We start from the raw sequence: 19,047 nt of genomic DNA, 5'->3' as shown, positions 1-19,047 counted from the left end.
GAAATGGTTTAGAGGGTTTTTTTAGGGCTTTGGTTGTAAATTATGCTGTAAGATGATGTTATCACAGCTACCATTACATTTTTAATTTAGATAATAAAGCTGTTCTTAAAATAATCTTAATTGGCAGTTCTTCTTTTTACCCCTGGAGATACTGTCATTTCCCTCCCCCAAAAGTATAAATATTATGCATTTAAGGAGAAATGGGAGTAAAATCTTCAGGGGTATTTTCACTGCTATGATTTTGTTTTGCAGTTTAATTGCACCCTGTAAGGATCAGCTCCCTCTAGTGCCACACAGCTCTGAAGTGTCATGCCTACATCACAGGTTTCTTTTCTGCTTGCTTTAGGGAGATGTTGCTAACGAAGTGGAAACTGAACAAATACTTTATGATGCTTCAGTCATGTCATTCTCTGCAGGGAGTTACTCTTCCTACGTTCAGGTTCGAGGGTCTGTCCCTCTCTACTGGTCTCAGGATATTTCCACGATGATGCCCAAGCCACCCATAACATGTATGTGCAAATCATTCCTTGTTGCAGCTTATACTTAGCACTGGGTCCTACAGTAACACCTGAGAGAGGAACTGAAAACTAAATTTGCAAAAATAACCATCCACTTTTCCTTTGGGAAGCTGTAATTTAAGGTCAACCAAAATGCTTTAGAATAAACATCGTGGCAAACAAGCATCAACCATCTCAAAAGCTGCAGTTCAAAGGTGTCCACTTCCTTTAGTGCTTATTATTTTGTGTACAAAGTGAGCTGCATTTCTCTTAGTCTTGTGGATACAGTTTTGAACCTGTTGAAAAATGATGGAAAACATCCAGGCTGGGTTTAATGGGGCCAGAATTCTTGCACGTTTGAGGAGGCCCAGGAAAGTCTTGGTTAAGAAGTCACTTCCAGTTTGGAAAAGGGACGATTTTTTTTAAAGCTTTTGCATGAAAATAGAGGAGGGTGTGCAATTGTATCATTGGTATGTATTTTGTGAAGAGTATTTTTGATGACAAAATCATTTCAGTGGCTACAGCTTGCTCAATAAATGTATTTGTTGCAGTGGACCAGGCAGATCCTTTTGCACATGTTGCTGCTCTTCACTTTGACCAAATGCTTCAGAGATTTGGCTCTCCCATTATTATTTTGAATCTTGTGAAGGTACAATGAATATTTTCTATATCTTTTCTAGTTTTTCATACACTGCTTATTTCTGTAGAGTCTCTGTGTAGTTTTGGTTGTGCCCTAAACTAACACTGGCTTATAAGTGGCATCTTTTCTTCATAAATCTCATCCCATCATAGAATGGTTTGGGTTGGGAGGGACCTTAAAGATCATCTAGTGCCAAGCCCTCTGCAAGGTTGTGGCTGCCCCCTCCCTGGAGGTGTTCAAGGGCAGGTTGGATGAGGCTTGTGCAGCCTGGTCTGGTGGGAGGTGTCCTGCAGGGAGGCTGGAACCTGTTGGCCTTAAAGGTCCCTTCCAACCTTCACCATTCTGTAATTCTGTGATTCTAAAGCATATGGTTTATTCAGAGAATGGCAAGATAATTCTGATTTTTAAAAACAATTTCAGGTTGGGAGACATTGTTCCCCATCTTCTGCTAGCAATGGAGAAGAATTTGCCTAGGTCCTCTTGTACCCCAGAAATGAATGGGACAGTTTCCTTTCTATCTCCCTTTTTCCTTCTCTTTTTTCTTGTCCATTTCCTGGATGCCCCTTTTACACCTTTTGTTTCCTTGTGCTCTTTGCTCTTCCAAAGTTCCATTTTTCAGCCCTTGATGGTGCACAGGTGAGATGTTGGAGTTCTACTACTAGATCATTGTACTGGTTACAAGGAACTGCCTGCAGTTATTACAGCTTCCACTCTTAATTTCTGTTATAAGTGCATGCATGTGTGTACAGGTTACAGACACTTGTTAATGAAAATTGTAATGTTAAATTCCTTTTCTTGTTGCTAAAGGAACGTGAAAAAAGAAAGCATGAAAGGATTCTTAGTGAAGAGCTTGTTGCTGCTGTGACATATCTCAACCAGTTTTTGCCTCCAGAACATGCAATTATCTATATACCCTGGGATATGGCCAAATACACTAAAAGGTACTTTATACTAGTGCTCTTACCCACAATACAAAGAATTATAAGCTTCTGAGTGTCTCTCTCTTCAGCTGAATGTAGATCAGGAATGATGGGAGAATTTTATTAAGATCTGTGGACAGAATAACTCTCAACTTTTGGAAGGATTTGGAAGGTCTTCTGTGGTTTCTTACCAAAGGGGAGCAAGGACTGAAATCTTGGAATTTGCCTGCAAAGGAGAAGTGTAGAGAAAAGCCAGAAAAAAGCCATCAGTGTTCACTTTTTGTTTTGGATTAGTCAAAACACTGCATTTTGTCAGGTGTTGCACTCCAGCCATTGAATTTATTGAGTTACAGCAGTTTGGAAAACGAGGGGTTTCATATCAATCAGTCTTTCCCATTTCCTCTTCTGAAAAGGAAAGAAGGACATTAATTTCAATTTTATAAAATATTTAGATGATTAGAAGCACCTATCTCTGGCAAATATAGTCTGTGACTTTTTCTTTTACCCTTTTGGGCAGTAGAACAGTGTCCTAGTGTTGTGTGAAAGGGATCAATGTTTTCCTCAATGTAGAAGTATTTAAGACACAAACATTTTAAGTCTTCAAATATAGATTGATATTCTTAAATAACACACAGCTCACTTTTCAAGTTATCTGACCTGCATATGTCTACTTATTATGCCAAAAGTTCTAGAATGATGACAGGAATGGTTGTGTCAGGTGTCTGTGACTCACTAACAAGGGGAAAAACTCGTATGGTACAAAGGGCAGGAACAGAATTAATGTTGATGAAACTTTATGAAAAAAGCTTTGGAAAAAAATTCTCATTTAATATTTGAGATGACAGGTTGGTTGATAGGTTTGGTCATGTGGGTGTGAAACTATTACTTTAAAACTTCGTGTGGTTTCACCCTACATTTTGTGTGCATTTTATAGAACATAGAGTCACAGAGCTGTTCAGGCTGGAAAAGCCCCTGGGGATCACCCAGTCCAACCATCATCCCTGCTCTGCAAACTTCTCCCCTAAACCACATCCACCAACACCACATCCAAACCACCCTTCAACACACCCAGGGATGGTGACTCCACCACCTCCCTGGGCAGCCCATTCCAGTGTCTGACCACTCTTTCTTGAATAAATCCTTCCTAATGTCCAGTCTGACCCTGCCCTGGTGCAGCTTGAAGCCCTTCCCTCTTGTTCTGTCACTGATCACCTGTGAGAAGAGACCAGCACCCACCTCTCCACAATGACCTTCCAGGCAGTTGCAGAGACTGATGAGGTCTCCCCTCAGCCTCTTCTTCCCCAAACTAACCATTCCCAGCTCCTTCAAGGGTTCTTCATCAGGTTTATTCTCCAGGCCCTTCCCCAGCTTCCTTGCCCTCCTCTGTCCTCGCTCCAGCACCTCGAGATCTCTCTGGAATTGAGGTGCCCAAGACTGGACACAACACTCCAGGTGTGGCCTCACCAGTGCTGAGCACAGGGGGACAATCCCCTCTTTGCTGCTGCTGCTCACACCATTTCTAGCACAGGCCAGGATGCCAGGGGCTCTCTTGGCCACCTGGGCACACACTGGCTCATGCTCAGCGCCTTGTCAGTGAGAACCCCCAGCTCCTTTCCTGCCAGACACTTCCCAGCCACACTTGCCCAAGCCTGGAGCGTGTCCTGGGGTTGTTGTGGCCCAAGTGCAGGACCCAGCACTTGGCCTCGTTGAAGCCCAGACCATTGACATCAGCCCAAGGATCTAACCTATCCAAGTCTCTCTGCAGAGCCTCCCTACATTTTGTGGCATTGTGATGAACCTGAAGGTCTTTTCCAACCTTGATGATTCTGTGTAAATGCAACTGTTTGTGTTATGACTAAATAGCAAATCTCAAAGACTAGATCCTCTTTTAGAAGATGTGCTAGATGCAAGTTCTTGAGTTCCATGTGGAGTGATGCTGATGAAGCTCAGTGGTCTGTTCCCTCTGGGAAATCATTCTAGGGGATCAAAGGATTCCCCTTCTAGCTTTAGGCTTGAGGTGTTCCACCCTACCACAGACATAAAAAATACCTGGCAACTCTGAAAAAATTCTTAATGCAAGCAGGAAATACTTAAGAATGGAAGATAATACATTTCTTTGCCTAAAGGATGGACAGTTTCAGGAATACTGAGAATGATTCTGTGTTAACCTGTGGTTTTGAAGTAGGTTTGCAGAAAAGTAGGACCAGTGGAAATAGTCCAGAATATTGCTGCCTTGTGACTCAGTGTAAGCAAGCTTTAAAAACTTAATGCTTGGTTTTGTTTCTTGGAATGTAAGCACTGTAATAAAAACTTCAGAGCTAAAATGATGAGAATCATAGAGTCCTAGAATGGCAGGTTGGAAGGGACCTCAAGGACCATCTGGCCCAGCCTCTCTAGGCACTACTCTAGTTGACATGAGGTGGCTCAGCACCCTGTCAAGCTGAGACTTGAAACTGCCCAATGTGGGGGAATCCACCACTTCCCTTGGGAGACTATTCCAATGTCTGACTGTCCTCATGGGGAAACATTTACCTCTTGTGTCCAATGGGAATCTCCCCAGGAGCAACTTGTGCCCATCACTCCTTGTCTTTTCCATGGGACTCCTCGTAAACCGGGAGTCTCCATGAGCAAACAGAAGTTAGGGAGCAGATGGAGGCCCTGGTCTGAGCAGGAGATGCAGGACATCATGAAGGCCACACACAGGAGCAGATGTTGCTGAGCAAAGCAGCACCTTGCAAACCACATGGGGGATGTGATTTAGCACAATCACAAATCCTGTTCTGCCTTCATCTTATTTTGTGAATCGTGAAGGTCGGTAGAGCAAAATTAGGGTGATATAAAAGTCAAGGAGTTTTAGGGTTCTGAAGTCTTCCACTTCTGGTTGAGGCAATATATTTTATTAATAAATAAACAAACAGAATTCCTCAGATACCATCCATGCCTGTTTCCTAAGTCTGTAAAATCAAATAACACACATAATTACTACTGAATAATAAAGCTGTAATATAAGAATTTCGTTAAATATTTTTTGTCTTTCAAAGACTTTCCAAGTAGGTGAACTTTTTTTTTTAGTAGTAATATATCTTGACCACGTGTGTTTCTTTTTTTTTTCTCTCCTCAGCAAACTTTGCAATGTCCTTGATAGACTGAATGTGATTGCAGAAAGTGTGGTAAAGAAGACTGGGTTTTTTGTAAATCGACCTGACTCCTACTGCAGCATCTTGCGGCCAGATGAAAAGTACATAGCACTTCATTGCTGCATCATGAGTAACATTTATTGCTTAGGGAGCTGTCTGGGATGTCCATTACTTTATTTCTTCTTTTCAGGCTTAAATTAATATGAAAAAAATACAGTTTGTTACGAATTTATAGCTACGAGGGTTGCAGTGAGAGGCACGTGCTAAGAAATATGAACACCTTGAAAAATCTATAGAGTGCAATTGTGCTGCTGCTGTTCTAGTTACAATGAATTCTTGCTCCAAACCATTATTTTTAATTGTAATCTGTGCTAAGTGTGTTTATATAAAGTTTGAGGTTTGGGGTTTTTTTTTAACTAAAGGAATCCTAAATTTGAGGGTAAACAGAACAAAGCAAACACTGTTTGGGATGTAATAAATTACTTCCTTTGAGGCATACTAATATGACAACTATCCAGTGAATTTTATGGTATTCATACACATTTAACTTAAAACTTTATTTAAAAGATATAATGATAAAATATATTTTTAAAATGTAACCTGGAGTTGGTTAGACTGCTGCAGAGGTTCAGTGATTTAATCAGCTGAATTCTTTAAAGTCCTGAAAATCCAGAAGTAAAATAACTTCCTCCTTAAAAGTTTAGTAAGGTTTTGATTCAAGTTTTCATGTTAGGGACTTAATTCCTCACTACCCAAATGGGTGTTCATATTTGGTGTTAAGAGCATCCTTGCCTTTGTAGCTTAGCTTAATGTACAAAGAGCCTGAGATGGAACTCTCCTGTTCTCTTGGGGCTTTTCTCTTCTGTGCAGTGCAGCAAACCTGGCAACTAGGAAGGAGCATGAAGAGTATCAGTGCATCCATATAGTGCTGTGCTCTGCAGGGACAGGCCAGGAAGACTCAAGTGCAGAATATAGACTTGCTGTAGCAGCAAGAGGGCCAGTTGCACCCTGGGCTGCAGCAACAGCAGTGTGGGCAGTGGGTGAAGGGAGGGGATTCTGCCCCTTTACTCAGCTCTGGTGAGACTCCACCTGGAGCACTTGTGTCCAGCTCTGGAGCCCCCAACACAAGAAGGACATGGAGCTGTTGGAGAGAGTCCAGAGGAGGCCACAGAGATGACCCAAGGGCTGGAGCAGCTCTGCTCTGGAGACAGGCTGGGAGAGTTGGGGTGTTCAGCCTGGAGAAGAGAAGGCTCCAGGGAGACCTTAGAGCACCTTCCAGTGCCTGAAGGGGCTCCAGGAAAGCTGGGGAGGGGCTTGGGACAAGGGCAGGGAGGGAGAGGACAAGGGGCAATGGATGAAAACTGGAGGAGGGGAGATTGAGGTTGGACATTAGGAAGAAGTTCTTTACCATGAGGGTGGTGAAGCACTGGAACAGGTTGCCCCATCCCTGGAGACATTCAAGGTCAGGCTTGAGGAGGCTCTGAGCAACCTGATCTAGTTAAAAAGGTCTCTGTGACTGCAGGGGGGCTGGAATGGATGATCTTTAGAGGTCCCTTCCATTCCCAGACATTCTAAGACAGCAGTGCTTGGAGGCCAGGGTGGTAACCCTACAACTTGACACTCAGTAAGTCTGGGGTTACTTGCTCCAACCATAACTGCTCCAAATGTCATTCATGTCCAATTCACAGTCTTTAGCTCTGAGATGCAGGTAAGGCCTTTAGGGAATGGCAAGACCTGACCCTCTGTGTGTCTGTGTTCAGCACCTGTGCCTGAAATCAGCACAAGGGCAAGACTGAAATCCCCAGCATGTGCTGAGGTGCTTGTTGTGCCTCTGCCTTCCAGTCCTTGGTGTTGGAGCTGCTGCAACTCTTGTGTCCCCAAGACCTGACCTGGCAATGCTTGTGACTCCCTTTCACAAGGAGGAAAGGAAATATTCTGCATGGCTTTCAAATACTTCTACTTGAAGGCTGGATTTTTTGCAATGCAGTTTAAGTACAAAATCTTAATACTGTGCTGACCTTTCACTGTATCCTGCTGTTCAGGGGTATCAAATTTGCTTTGTGGCAGCTTTTTAATTATCACCATTATCACCATGATCTGGCTTTGGTTTTTTGGTTGTTTGGTGGTTTTTTTTTTAAGTTATTTGTAAGTAATTCTGTTTTGTTTCCCTTTCAGGTGGAATGAACTAGGAGGTTGTGTTGTTCCCACTGGTCGCTTGCAGGTACTAAAATATACTTTATTAAATCATAGTTACAGTGATGCACTCCCAAAGGATCAGTGAATCATTTCACTTAAATATCTAATTGGTGATTCACAGGTTGCTCTTAATTTAGTATTTATAGTAAACACCATTATTAGAGTCTATCCCAGAAATCCAATTAGAACATAGGGCTTAATGTTCTTGGGTGGTACCACAAAACCTTATGCTGTTGGAACTGTATTTTTTTCTGGAGGTAGTCTGAGAAATGCTTGTATTTTGAACTACTTTCCATGGTGAAGTGTAAGATACTGGTGGCACTGCAGGTAACAACAGCAGCATTTTAATAATCCAGTGTTAGATAGAGGAGGTGAGGAGGGAAAACTTGAATACTTGACGCCAAGCTGGGCAGGCATGAGGACAGGGAGGCTCTGCAGAGAGACTTGGATAGGTTAGATCCTTCGGCTGATGCCAATGGTCTGGGCTTCAACAAGGCCAAGTGCTGGGTCCTGCACTTGGGCCACAACAAATGTTCCAGGCTTGGGGAAGTGTGGCTGGGAAGTGTCTGGCAGGAAAGGAGCTGGGGGTTCTCACTGACAAGGGGCTCAACATGAGCCAGTGTGTGCCCAGGTGGCCAAGAAAGCCCGTGGCATCCTGGCCTGTGTTAGAAATGGTGTGAGCAGCAGCAGCAGAGAGGGGATTGTGCCCCTGTGCTCAGCCCTGGTGAGCACACCTGGAGTGTTGTGTCCAGTTTTGGGCACCTCAATTCCAGAGAGATCTCGAGGTGCTGGAGCGAGGACAGAGGAGGGCAAGGAAGCTGGGGAAGGGCCTGGAGAATAAACCTGATGAAGAACCCTTGAAGGAGCTGGGAATGGTTAGTTTGGGGAAGAGGAGGCTGAGGGGAGACCTCATCAGTCTCTGCAACTGCCTGGAAGGTCATTGTGGAGAGGTGGGTGCTGGTCTCTTCTCACAGGTCATTAGTGACAGAACAAGAAGGAATTATTTAAAATAAGGAAATAAAAGTCTAGCTGGCCAGCTTGGATGTAGCCACATGTATTGGAGCAGAAGAATCCCCAGGCCGTTATCTTAACATATGATTCATGCAGCTGTTTATATTATACCATAACTTGCTGTGTGCATGACTGACTTGAGAAAGGGCCGTGCAAGCAGCAGAAAAGAGTCTGTGCATGGCTGTGACCTTCAACAGTGTTCCTGTGTTCTTCTTCAGATATGGAAAGCTTCAAGGAAATGCACCCTCACAGTAGAACCATAGCAGGCTGAAAGTGGGCTTGTTTTTTTTGTAGTAGTTAGACCATTTTTGACAGTAAGACCTTCACTGAAATGACACAGCCTTTTTTTTTAAGGTAAATTTTCAGGGCTGTTTGTGAGTTGGAGGAGAGATGCACTTTGGGTGCTGGTAGGTGCAAGGATATTTTGGAAGTGGGGCTTCCAGCAGGTTGATGTGGCTTGCTAGGGATAAACTCCTCTGCCTCCAAATGTCATTCATGTCCAATTCACATTCTTTAGCTCTAGGGTGCAAGTAAGGCCTGTAGGGAATGGCAAGACCTGACCCTCTGTGTGTCTGTGTTCAGCACCTGTGCCTGAAATCAGCACAAGGGCAAGACTGAAATCCCAAGCGTGTGCTGAGGTGCTTGTTGTGCCTCTGCCTGCCAGTCCTTGGTGTTGGAGCTGCTGCAGCTCTTGTGTCCCCAAGACCTGACCTGGCAATGCTTGTGACTCCCTTTCACAAGGAGGAAAGGAAATATTCTGCATGGCTTTCAAATACTTCCACTTGAAGGCTGGATTTTTTGCAGTGCAGTTTAAGTACAAAATCTTAATACTGTGCTGACCTTTCACTGTATCCTGCTGTTCAGGGTTTTAATAGGGGTTTGAAAATGCCTTTGCTTGAATTTCTGTGAGCTGACATTAAATTCAACACTGGAGATCTGACAAATCTTGGGATAGCGGGGGTGGGGGAAATAATAATATTAATGGTGGTAGTGATTTGTTAATTAAGGAAGGTCTCTTCTTTGGGTTGCTTTACCAGACTGGAGTTCTCCGAACCAATTGTGTGGACTGTTTGGATCGCACAAACACAGCCCAGTTCATGGTGGGAAAGTGTGCTCTGGCCTACCAGCTCTATTCCTTGGGATTGATTGATAAGCCTAATTTGCAATTTGATACAGATGCTGTTAGGTAAGACAGATGAATAAAGTGTATCAGAGGTTTATGGCTTCAAGTGTGAAGAGATGTGGGAAACGTATGTCTGTGCAGGAGAGGAGTGTAATGCTTTTTGGAATGATTCAATGATGTTTATTCATGCAAGTTTGAAAACTCAGGCAGGCTTGAAAGTTTGTTGAGAAGATGCTGAAAATTGGTGCTGCTGGAAAAGAATGTTAATCAGGCTTAATTTGTGTAGGACTAAACGTAAAGCATTTGTTTCCTTTTCAAAGAAGTCTCACAAAACCACTGCCCCTGTCTGACTTTGCTTGGGGGAGAATACAAAAAGAAAAAGAAAAGTGAAACAAGCAGATGCTTTTCTGGAGAATGCTAAACTGATATTTGTGTAGAAGAGCATCTTACCTTGCTATTTCCTACTTTTCCTTTGGAAACATTTTGTACTTTCTGATGTCTTGAAGGAAAGTTTCAGCAACGTTGTCCTCTCAGATCAAGTATCAGAGATATTTATTCAAGCCTTTTAAGAAAACACAGCATTTAAATTGAAATGCTCTGGGGGGTCAGGGGGAAGTGATTAACAGGTTCCAACCCCCTGCATGGGCAGGGACACCTCCCACCAGCCCAGGTTGCTCCAAGCCCCATCCAACCTGCCCTTCAACACTGCCAGGGATGGGGCAGCCACAGCTTCCCTGGGCAACCTGGGCCAGGGTCTCACCACCCTCACACTCCAGAATTTCCTCCTCATGTCTATTTATCTGACTAAAGAATGCAGACATAGCTTTAAATTTAATTGTTTGTAAGTTAATAGCATGTTTTAATTCAATACTTGTTGTTGTAAATAGGCAGATGTACTTAGGGGAAGAAAATTAATTTCTTGTTAACCAGAAAGACTTTATGGTTATGCTACCATATTTATTTTTCTCTTGAAACCTCATTTTAGCAGTTTGATATATGTCACATTTTGCTTTTCCTTCAGATTATTTGAGGAATTATATGAAGATCATGGAGACACACTTTCTCTGCAGTATGGGGGCTCTCAGCTTGTCCACAGAGTAAAAACCTACAGAAAAATAGCTCCATGGACTCAGCATTCCAAAGATATTATGCAAACACTATCAAGATACTATAGCAATGCTTTCTCAGGTAAACTTAGTTTTAAGTGTTCTCTTTAAGCCACTGTTTAAAAATTAAGTATCCTATAGTTTGCAGATCATGCAGTAAAATCTTTTGAATATCAAATGAGTGTTCAGGTTTGATGAAGTCTTTATATCATGTCCTGTGCAAATACAAGTTGTATCATGCAGCCTTATTTGATAAAACTTAATGTAGTGATGCAGTTAAATTTAAAAAGCAAGGCACACCAAGTAAATAAGCTCTTTTTTGAGATAAATTAGTTCTAAAATATTAGTTTAGTCTTTTACTTGTTCGTATGAGTCACTGATATTGTTCTGCTTTGGTCTGGACAGCTTTGCTAAGAAAAAAACCTCATGGAAAAATGCTGAGCCTTATCTTATGCAAAACAACTGGAAAAAAAATGCTTAGTTTTTTTAGAAGTCATGAGAAAGATCTTAAAAGAATGATCAAAAGGCAGCAGAAGACATGTCAGGATGACAAACATGGAGTGTTCTAAATACTGTGTCAGTTGCCTGTTGCTCCTTCCACAGAAGCTGCAAAGCCAGGGAAGGGAGTTGCTTTTTTTTCTAGTAGACTGCAATTAGGAAATAATATTAAAAATAATATTCTTCTAATTTTTATGCCTCTTAGCAAGTCATGTGACATGGCAGACATTAGTGCTGGAGGTGCAACATGCATAATAAGCTTCTGGAATCTGGAAAAATCTATTTACCCACAAAGGGGACTGGACCCAGTAAACTGCCTTTTAGTGTTGTATGAAAGTAAAATTGATTACTTTTTAGTCATGGGATGTTATAGTCCCAATTGTGTTGAGTCTCTCCTGATTTGGTAACTTGCCATGTAGTGCAGTTGCCAACTCAGATGGAGAAACAGTAGATTATTTTAGGCTAATTCAATTAAAAGGCCACTTCAGCTCCTGTTCTCTCAAATGCTCTGCAAAATGTGCCAGGACACAGGTCCATTGCAGTATCTTTTGAAAAAGCAGTGCAGGCTTTCTACTTGCTTGCACATAATTATAACACTCATTGCTGACAATGAAGAGAGAAAACCCATTTGCTCTTTGGATTGTGCTCTACAGCTCATTGACACCTTCCTACTTAGTTATTTCTGAAGGGAGAGATTTCTCTATATGGATAAAGAAAATGCATCTGAAAAGCTCAATATCCTGTTTTCTCTGGCCAGTGTTTCAAAGAAAGACCAAAGCTTTCACCCTGTTTGTTCCAGATGAAGTCCTAATGTTGTTCAACCCCTCATGTGAGGCAAGGGGGGGAGGATTGTCACCCCTCAAGTTACCTACCTGCTTCCCCAGTGACTTCTTGCACATGTTTGTGCCTGCTTGAGGACTTATGCACAAAGAATCTTCAATGTTATGGGGTTTTACCTGCTTTTAAGAGTTGAGAAGACAGTAGGAAGACATTTTTTTTAATAAATATCCTCTATTTATTATCTTTAAAACACAACTGCACAACTGAAGTGTCCTTCTGCAATGTAACATTTAACAGCAGTGCCTTTTTTTGCTCGGGAAAGGCAGGAATGCTTTCAGGAGCTGCTGCTGTAGAGCATTCCAGACAGTGGACTGGTTAATTCAGTTGGTGTGCATTTAAATTCGAGGTGTTTTTCACAGAGCAAACTTCATTTCATTTTATTTCATTTTAGCCTCTGCCATGTAAATGGTGACATTGTTTGTTAATTGAATTATCTTGTCTGACTCCAATTGTTCTACAGTTATTTAGTTACCAATTTCAGCACACCTCCTATTCCTGACAGGTGGAACAATTTCATATGAAGAGAGGCTGTTCTGAGCTTTCAGAAATCACCACCAATTTTAAACTATTTGCTCAAGTTAATTAATTTTGTCTTTAGGGCTGCTCCAGTTCCTGTGCTTAGAGAGCTTTCTTGGGCTTTGTTCAGCACTTTCTTTAAACCACTAACTGCATCACTTACCAGGAAGAAAGAATACAAGTTATTGCTTTTGACTTTTCCTTTCTTCTTTATTGTTCATCTCCTCAACAAGGTTTTTCTTTGCTTCTTTTTTTCCCTCAACCTTTTGACTGAGTTTTGCATTGCTTTCTTACACTGTTCCTGACCTTCCTCATTCTCTCCTTATGTCTTGGTTCAGCTGTGACACTATTTTGCAGAAAAAATATGGTCTGCAAGCCATGAGGACCTACATACCTGTGTTTTGAGTATCAGTGTGTAGAGGAGTTAGTGTTTATAAGTTGATCCTCTTAGGAGGAGCAAGGAGGAAGGTAAAATAAGGGTCTTTTTGGAAGAGTGCTCTGAATGGACAATAAAAATACCTGGAGGGAGTGTGAGTGGATAGAAAAGAAAAAAAAAAGTGGGATTCCAGATGAGAGGTCCTCTAATAGAGCAGGGGAACCAAGCATCATCAAGAGGTTTCACCCTTCTTTCTGTTTTCCTGGTGCCTTGTCCTCTTACACCGTGTGACTTTATACAGAAGATGCCACTTCCAAACACTGCCCTCCAGGCATGCACACTGCTGGAAAATCCTGGGGTCACCCATTGTTTACCTGGCACTTTTGTCAGATGCTTCTGTGCTTTCATTCCCTCAAAAAATATGTTAAGTTGCACAGTGAGCAGAGATATTTGAATTCTGAGGAGAAGGAGGTGTTGACTGAAACTTTGGTGGTGGTCAGGAGCCAACTTTGTCCTTGCTGTCATACCACTACTTGCTGGTGCCTGGTTTGTTGCCTGCTTTCTACTGTGCTGAGACTACAGATTGTCTTCTTGATGCAGTGTGTTGCTAAAGGGACACAACTCTCATAATACTGTTTTTGAAATGTAGAGAGAACTGAAGGAGGAGCAGTGTCTGTTGAACTAGTCTGAACTATGCCTTGTCTGATGATCACTGAAGTGCAGTCAAGAGTAGAATCATAGAATGTTAGGGGCTGGAAGGGACCTGGAAAGATCACCCAGTCCAACCCCCCTGCCAGAGCAGGATCACCCAGAGCACATCACACAGGAACGTGTCCAGGTGGGTTTGAATGTCTCCAGAGAAGGAGACTCCACAGCCTCTCTGGGCAGCCTGTCCCAGGGCTCTGTCACCCTCATGGTAAAGAAGTTTCTCCTTATGTTGAGGTGGATCTTCCTATGTTCCAGCTTACACCCATTGTGGCTGCCCCATCTCTGGCAGTGTTGAAGGGCAGGTTGGATGGGGCTTGGAGCAACCTGGGCTGGTGGGAGGTGTCCCTGCCCGTGCAGGGGGTTGGAACTGGATGGTCTTGAAGGTCCCTTCCAACCCAAACCATTCTCAGAAAGAGGCAGCTCTGGTACCAGCCCCACATGCACTGCAGCCTGGTCTAAATGAAGTTTCCTTACAGTGGTTGAAGCCCAGAGATCCCTGCAGAGAAGACATAGAACATTTACACTCTGTGAGGGGCAAACATAACAGACAAATGTCCGAATGGGCTGGAGCTCAGCAGTGCTGTTGGTGTTAAGTTGTACCTCTTGCCTAACAGATGCAGACAGGCAAGACTCCATCAACCTCTTTCTGGGAGTATTCAAGCCTACAGAAGGGAAACCTCATCTCTGGGAACTTCCCACTGATTTTTATTTGCACCACAAGAACACCCTCAGCCTGGCACAGCCGAGGAGAAGGTATTTTGCTGTTCTCTTGATATTGCTTTACTACATTTTAAAATTGCATGCTGGTAACCAAAGAATTTGGTTCACCTGTCAGAAACTTGCCTCATGGTTTTATCAGGTTTTGCAAAAACTCAGAACAACTGAAAGAGATTATTTTCCTGCTGCACTGAAAAAGAAGTTCCATTTCATCTGGCATTCTAGCAGTGTGAAATGCTTCACTGTTGGTCTGAAGTCCAGTTACCACTGTCTCATTAAGCAGTACATGGTTTTGATGGCCAGATTATGAAGTCAGTGTGTTGTTGGAGATTAGGTGATGAGGGTAACATTTGTTTTTTTTTTTTAGGTGTAATGCCCTTAGTCTGCAGCTGTGCCTGCCAAGAAGCCCATGATTTCCCAGCTTCCTTTCAGCCATGTCTAGCCTCTTGAAAACTATTTTTCTTCACTTGCATTCCATTGTAGTTGCACAGTTATATACAGGAATGATAGGGCTAAAGCATAGAAATGTTAAAGAAATTCACAGTATGGAGTTATTTTCTTAAGGATTGCAAGTACTGTGTTTACATTTGTTTTTTTTTCCAATTGTAATGCTGAGGACAATACCAGACTTGTGAACTAAATGATCCCTTCTAGAAATGTCACTGCTCCTATCTTTGCTCATTCCCTGAGCCTGAAAGCTCTGTCTCTCAAGTGATAGATCTGAATATCTGCATTTTAATTGTTGTCTGGAGAAAACTGCAAGTGTGTAAATAGTGTGTTCAGTCCCTGCTTATTCCCTGAACCTGTAGTGATATGACTGTTTCCAAGTTTCAGTCCTTTTTATCCTGAGGTGTCTCTTGGTATTACCTCCTGTCAGCCCTACAACCAAGTGCTATTTCAGGCACACATGAAACATGCAACATAAATTTAATTGCCTGTTGGTTGCCAACATCATTGTATATAAAAAATGAATTCAGCTGATGAATTGCAAATAATGTTTTATTCTCCCTTTCATCTTATTTGTCACAGTTACTGTTCTCAAATGAGACAGAACATTAAAAAACAAAGTTGGTATTCTTAATTACTTAGTAATTAATGTTGCCTATCATTCTGACCAGAATTTGTTTCTGAACTCTTCCAATATACAGCCAAGATGTTTTCTTGTGGACAAAATGACACCTCCACGTAATAAGTAATTAGGTGAAAAAAACTCTTCCAAGTAATTTTTTGTTTCCACCAAACTATTGGATAAGTTCTTTGTGTAACTTCTGCCTGCCTCTCTGAATAGTGCCTGTTCTGGATTCCTTGGGCACAGCAGCAGCAAAGGGAATCATGAGAACTCATCATGAAATCAAGGAAGTAGGAAGAGAAGGAAGATGTTGGAGATAATCACATTAATACCCTGATTACAGCCCTTAGAGTTTTGTGGATATGTACATATTTGAAACAAAAATCAGTTCAGATAAATGTCTTTTCATCCCAAGTAACGAAATAGGAGGAACTATCAGGATAATTTTGAGAAAAAAATTAAAGTATCTTTGAGAAGAGAAAATGAAAATATGTAGACATGAAGGAAAGATGAAACATGATTTATTTTATTAATGTCACTTGACTTCTATGTTGTTTTCCAAAAATCCTGAATAAGCTTCCAGCAGGGCCTGTTCTTTGCTGTTGGCTGTGCCAACACACAGCTCTCAAACTCAGCTGTCACATCTAATGTGTTTCTGTGTGTGGAAGTCAGCAGCTCTGGCAGTCTTCTGATGTGATTGTCTTTGACCTCCATTCCTTCATACCCTTTTCCTCAATAACAAGTGGTGGGTGGGTTGGGTTTTTTTTTTGTTTAAAGACCAGAATAAGAGAAATACATAAATACCTTATATATGTACTAAGACCTTAACTTTACCTTAACTATGTATGTTACTAAGACCTGAACTGTAGAGGCAGGCACCTGAGATGTATATTTTAATGGAACAAAACCACTCCTCCCTCATGCCTGTACTACACTTCATGTGTTTCAATTTCATGGCCTGAGGGCAAAGTAGTAGGGTAGGGGCCTGTTGGAATCCTGCATCCAAGGGTAATCCTTTCCTTTCTTGAATTATAAAGAGATGCTTACTGAGGTGACACTGTGAGCTTGGGTAACTTATGTGCAAACATGTAGACTGGACGTGAGATCTCCAGTATCAATTGTGTGTCTGTTTCCCCTGGGCAGCTATACTTACTGGTGGACTGCAGGTGTCCTAAAGCATTTACCTCTTCCTTTTGATGAAGGTAGGAACTGTATTTGCTCCTTATCTTACAGAGTATCTTGAAAAAGGTTTAGTCACAAAGGCTTTTTACCTGTTTTGGATCCCAAATCTGAAAAAAACCCCAGTGTTTCCACAATGATTGTGAAATACTTTTTGCTTGTTATATTTCCTGGGCTCTGATTTTTCTATTGCAGGATGCAAGAAATACCTGATTGGCTAAAACTTGAGCTCCATATATTTATGTCCCAGGACACACTTCATTTATTGTGGGTTTTTTTTTTTTTCCTTTGCCATTAACATAATTTATAGTCTGTGCTGGTGTTTCCCTTCCAGTTGCAGAGGACAGGGTATAGCCAGTGTGTCTTATTTCTCTGGGATACTGTGGAGCATGATTTACTAGGATTTGTCCTCATGAAGGGAAACCAAATTCTGGTGCTTGCTAATACATATTTATTAGAGATGGGCTGTGAATCTTCATATCTTATTTTCTTTTCTTAGGGGGGATATGGGTGTAGAAAAATGCCTGGTGGGGTGGCTAGGTAAGCAGCTTAGTGTGTGGTTAGATTTTTGCAGGGTCACTAATTGTTAGTCAAGAGCTTATTTCTTTCTTTTCTCCAGTGACATGTGCTGAAAACAGGCACAAGTTGACAGTGAAGAAGTTCCACAAGTATGAAGAGGAAATTGATATCCACAATGAGTTTTTCCGGCCCTACGAGCTGAGCAGTTTTGATGAGACCTTCTGCTTGGCAATGACCAATTCTACTCGGTATGTTGGGGTGTTTGGGGACTATAAACCCTTAACTGGAAGATGATTTGGTGGGAATTAAATATACGGTTGAAAGTAGGCCCATGGAGAGGGACCTTGGGGTCCTGGTGGACAACAAGTTATCCATGGGACAGCAATGTGCCCTCTTGGCCAAGAGAGCCAGTAGTGTCCTGGGATGCACTAAGAACAATGTGGTCAGCAGGTCAAGGGAGGTTCTCCTGCCCCTCTACTCTGCCCTGGTGAGACCACATCTGGAGTATTGTGTCCAGTTCTGGGCCCAGAGGGACAGGGATATGCTGGGACTAGTCCAACGGAGGCTGTGAGGATGATGAAGGGACTGGAACATCTGTCATACGAGGGAAGGCTGAGAGACCTGGGGCTGTTCAGTCTGGAGAAGGCTGAGAGGGGACCTGATTAATGTCTATACATATCTGCAGGGTGGGTGTCAGGAATGGGTCAGTCTCTGTTCAGTGGTGCCTGTGGTAGGACGAGGGGCAATGGACACAAACTAGAGCGTGGGAAGTTCCACCTCAACATGGGGAGAAACTTCTTCCCTGTGAGGGTGACAGAGCCCTGGGACAGGCTGCCCAGAGAGGCTGTGGAGTCTCCTTCTCTGGAGACTTTCAAGACCCACCTGGGCACGTTCCTGTGTGACCTGCCCTGGGTGTCCCTGCTCTGGCAGGGGGGTTGGAGTCCATGATCTCCAGAGGTCCCTTCCAACCCCTGTGACTCTGTGATTCTATTCGGTTAAATCTGTGTAACTAGGTGGGTTGTGGAGGGTTCTTGGGTTTTGTATGTACTTTTTTAAGTTTCAAATGTAGCAAACTTCTAGAAGCTTCATCACAATACTGAAAGGGAAATGCCACTCTAGAAAACTCTGTTAAGACAGCACTTACATTTCCACCTGGTTTTGCTTACAGAGTGCCCAGTGTTTGGGCACTTGAGGGCTGAGAAATTGGGCTTGTCTCTCTAAACTCTGGATCACAGACCCTACCTTCACAGCAATTTTTTTCTCATTTTTCTCCATTCATTTTACAGTTGTTTTCTTCAGTTCTTCAGGTTCTCTTAGCTGGCCAGATAATTTTTTGTTGTTGGCAGCAATCAGCTGGATATTCTAAGGATAACCTTAATCATGCTTTAGCTATAGACTCCCAGGCAGATTATGTTTCATGTAGCTTTTTGACCTAATTTGAGTGTTTGGCAGCAGTTTGAAAACAGTGTAGCTGAGTTCCAGGACTTCTGCAGCACAGGAGTGGGACATACTGCTCTAGCCTCCTTGACAAGTGCTAGTGTTTGCAGCTGGTGTATGGGACTAAAAAATGCATTATTTCTTTAATACCTGGTGGGTCTATATATACATGACATTAACTTGTGATTATGATGTTAGAACTTGGTATTTAATCACTTTTTTAATTCAAACCTAGATGTTAGAGGTGGTTCTTCCAGCAAATTTGAAATTGTTATGTGTTAAACTTTGCTCATGAGCAGTTTTTCCTTTCTCTTTTGCCAGAGATTTTATGCCTAAGAATGTGGGGATTGATCCAAGCCCATTTACTGTTCGTAAACCTGATGAAACTGGAAAATCAGTGTTGGGGTAAGTCTGAAATATGATTTTTTTATTCAATAACAGTGAAATTGTAATGCAAATATATCAGCTCTATGTTTGTGCCTGTGTTACACAGGAAATTTAAGAAGTTATGGGTGTTATACTGTAGAATTGTACACTTTGAGAGTCATACCTAATTTG

The 19,047-nt window shown here is 42.2% G+C and overlaps 1 protein-coding gene across 1 annotated transcript in view; it reads left to right on the top strand.

Moving 5' to 3' along the window:
• FIG4 (FIG4 phosphoinositide 5-phosphatase) overlaps positions 1 to 19,047 on the top strand; it is a 56,538-nt gene that overhangs the window by 19,680 nt on the left and 17,811 nt on the right. The window contains exons 9-19 of the mRNA XM_051613110.1: positions 347 to 509; positions 1,049 to 1,146; positions 1,945 to 2,078; positions 5,179 to 5,295; positions 7,370 to 7,415; positions 9,439 to 9,587; positions 10,546 to 10,712; positions 14,183 to 14,321; positions 16,498 to 16,556; positions 17,153 to 17,300; positions 18,811 to 18,894. Coding sequence (XP_051469070.1) covers positions 347 to 509; positions 1,049 to 1,146; positions 1,945 to 2,078; positions 5,179 to 5,295; positions 7,370 to 7,415; positions 9,439 to 9,587; positions 10,546 to 10,712; positions 14,183 to 14,321; positions 16,498 to 16,556; positions 17,153 to 17,300; positions 18,811 to 18,894 — 1,304 coding nt within the window. The remainder of the gene's footprint in view (positions 1 to 346; positions 510 to 1,048; positions 1,147 to 1,944; positions 2,079 to 5,178; positions 5,296 to 7,369; positions 7,416 to 9,438; positions 9,588 to 10,545; positions 10,713 to 14,182; positions 14,322 to 16,497; positions 16,557 to 17,152; positions 17,301 to 18,810; positions 18,895 to 19,047) is intronic.

Source organism: Apus apus, chromosome 3, assembly GCF_020740795.1.
Source record: "Apus apus isolate bApuApu2 chromosome 3, bApuApu2.pri.cur, whole genome shotgun sequence".
NCBI lineage: Eukaryota > Metazoa > Chordata > Aves > Apodiformes > Apodidae > Apus > Apus apus.
The sequence above is the reverse complement of the archived record's forward strand: the minus strand, read 5'-3'. Positions and strand labels throughout refer to the sequence as shown.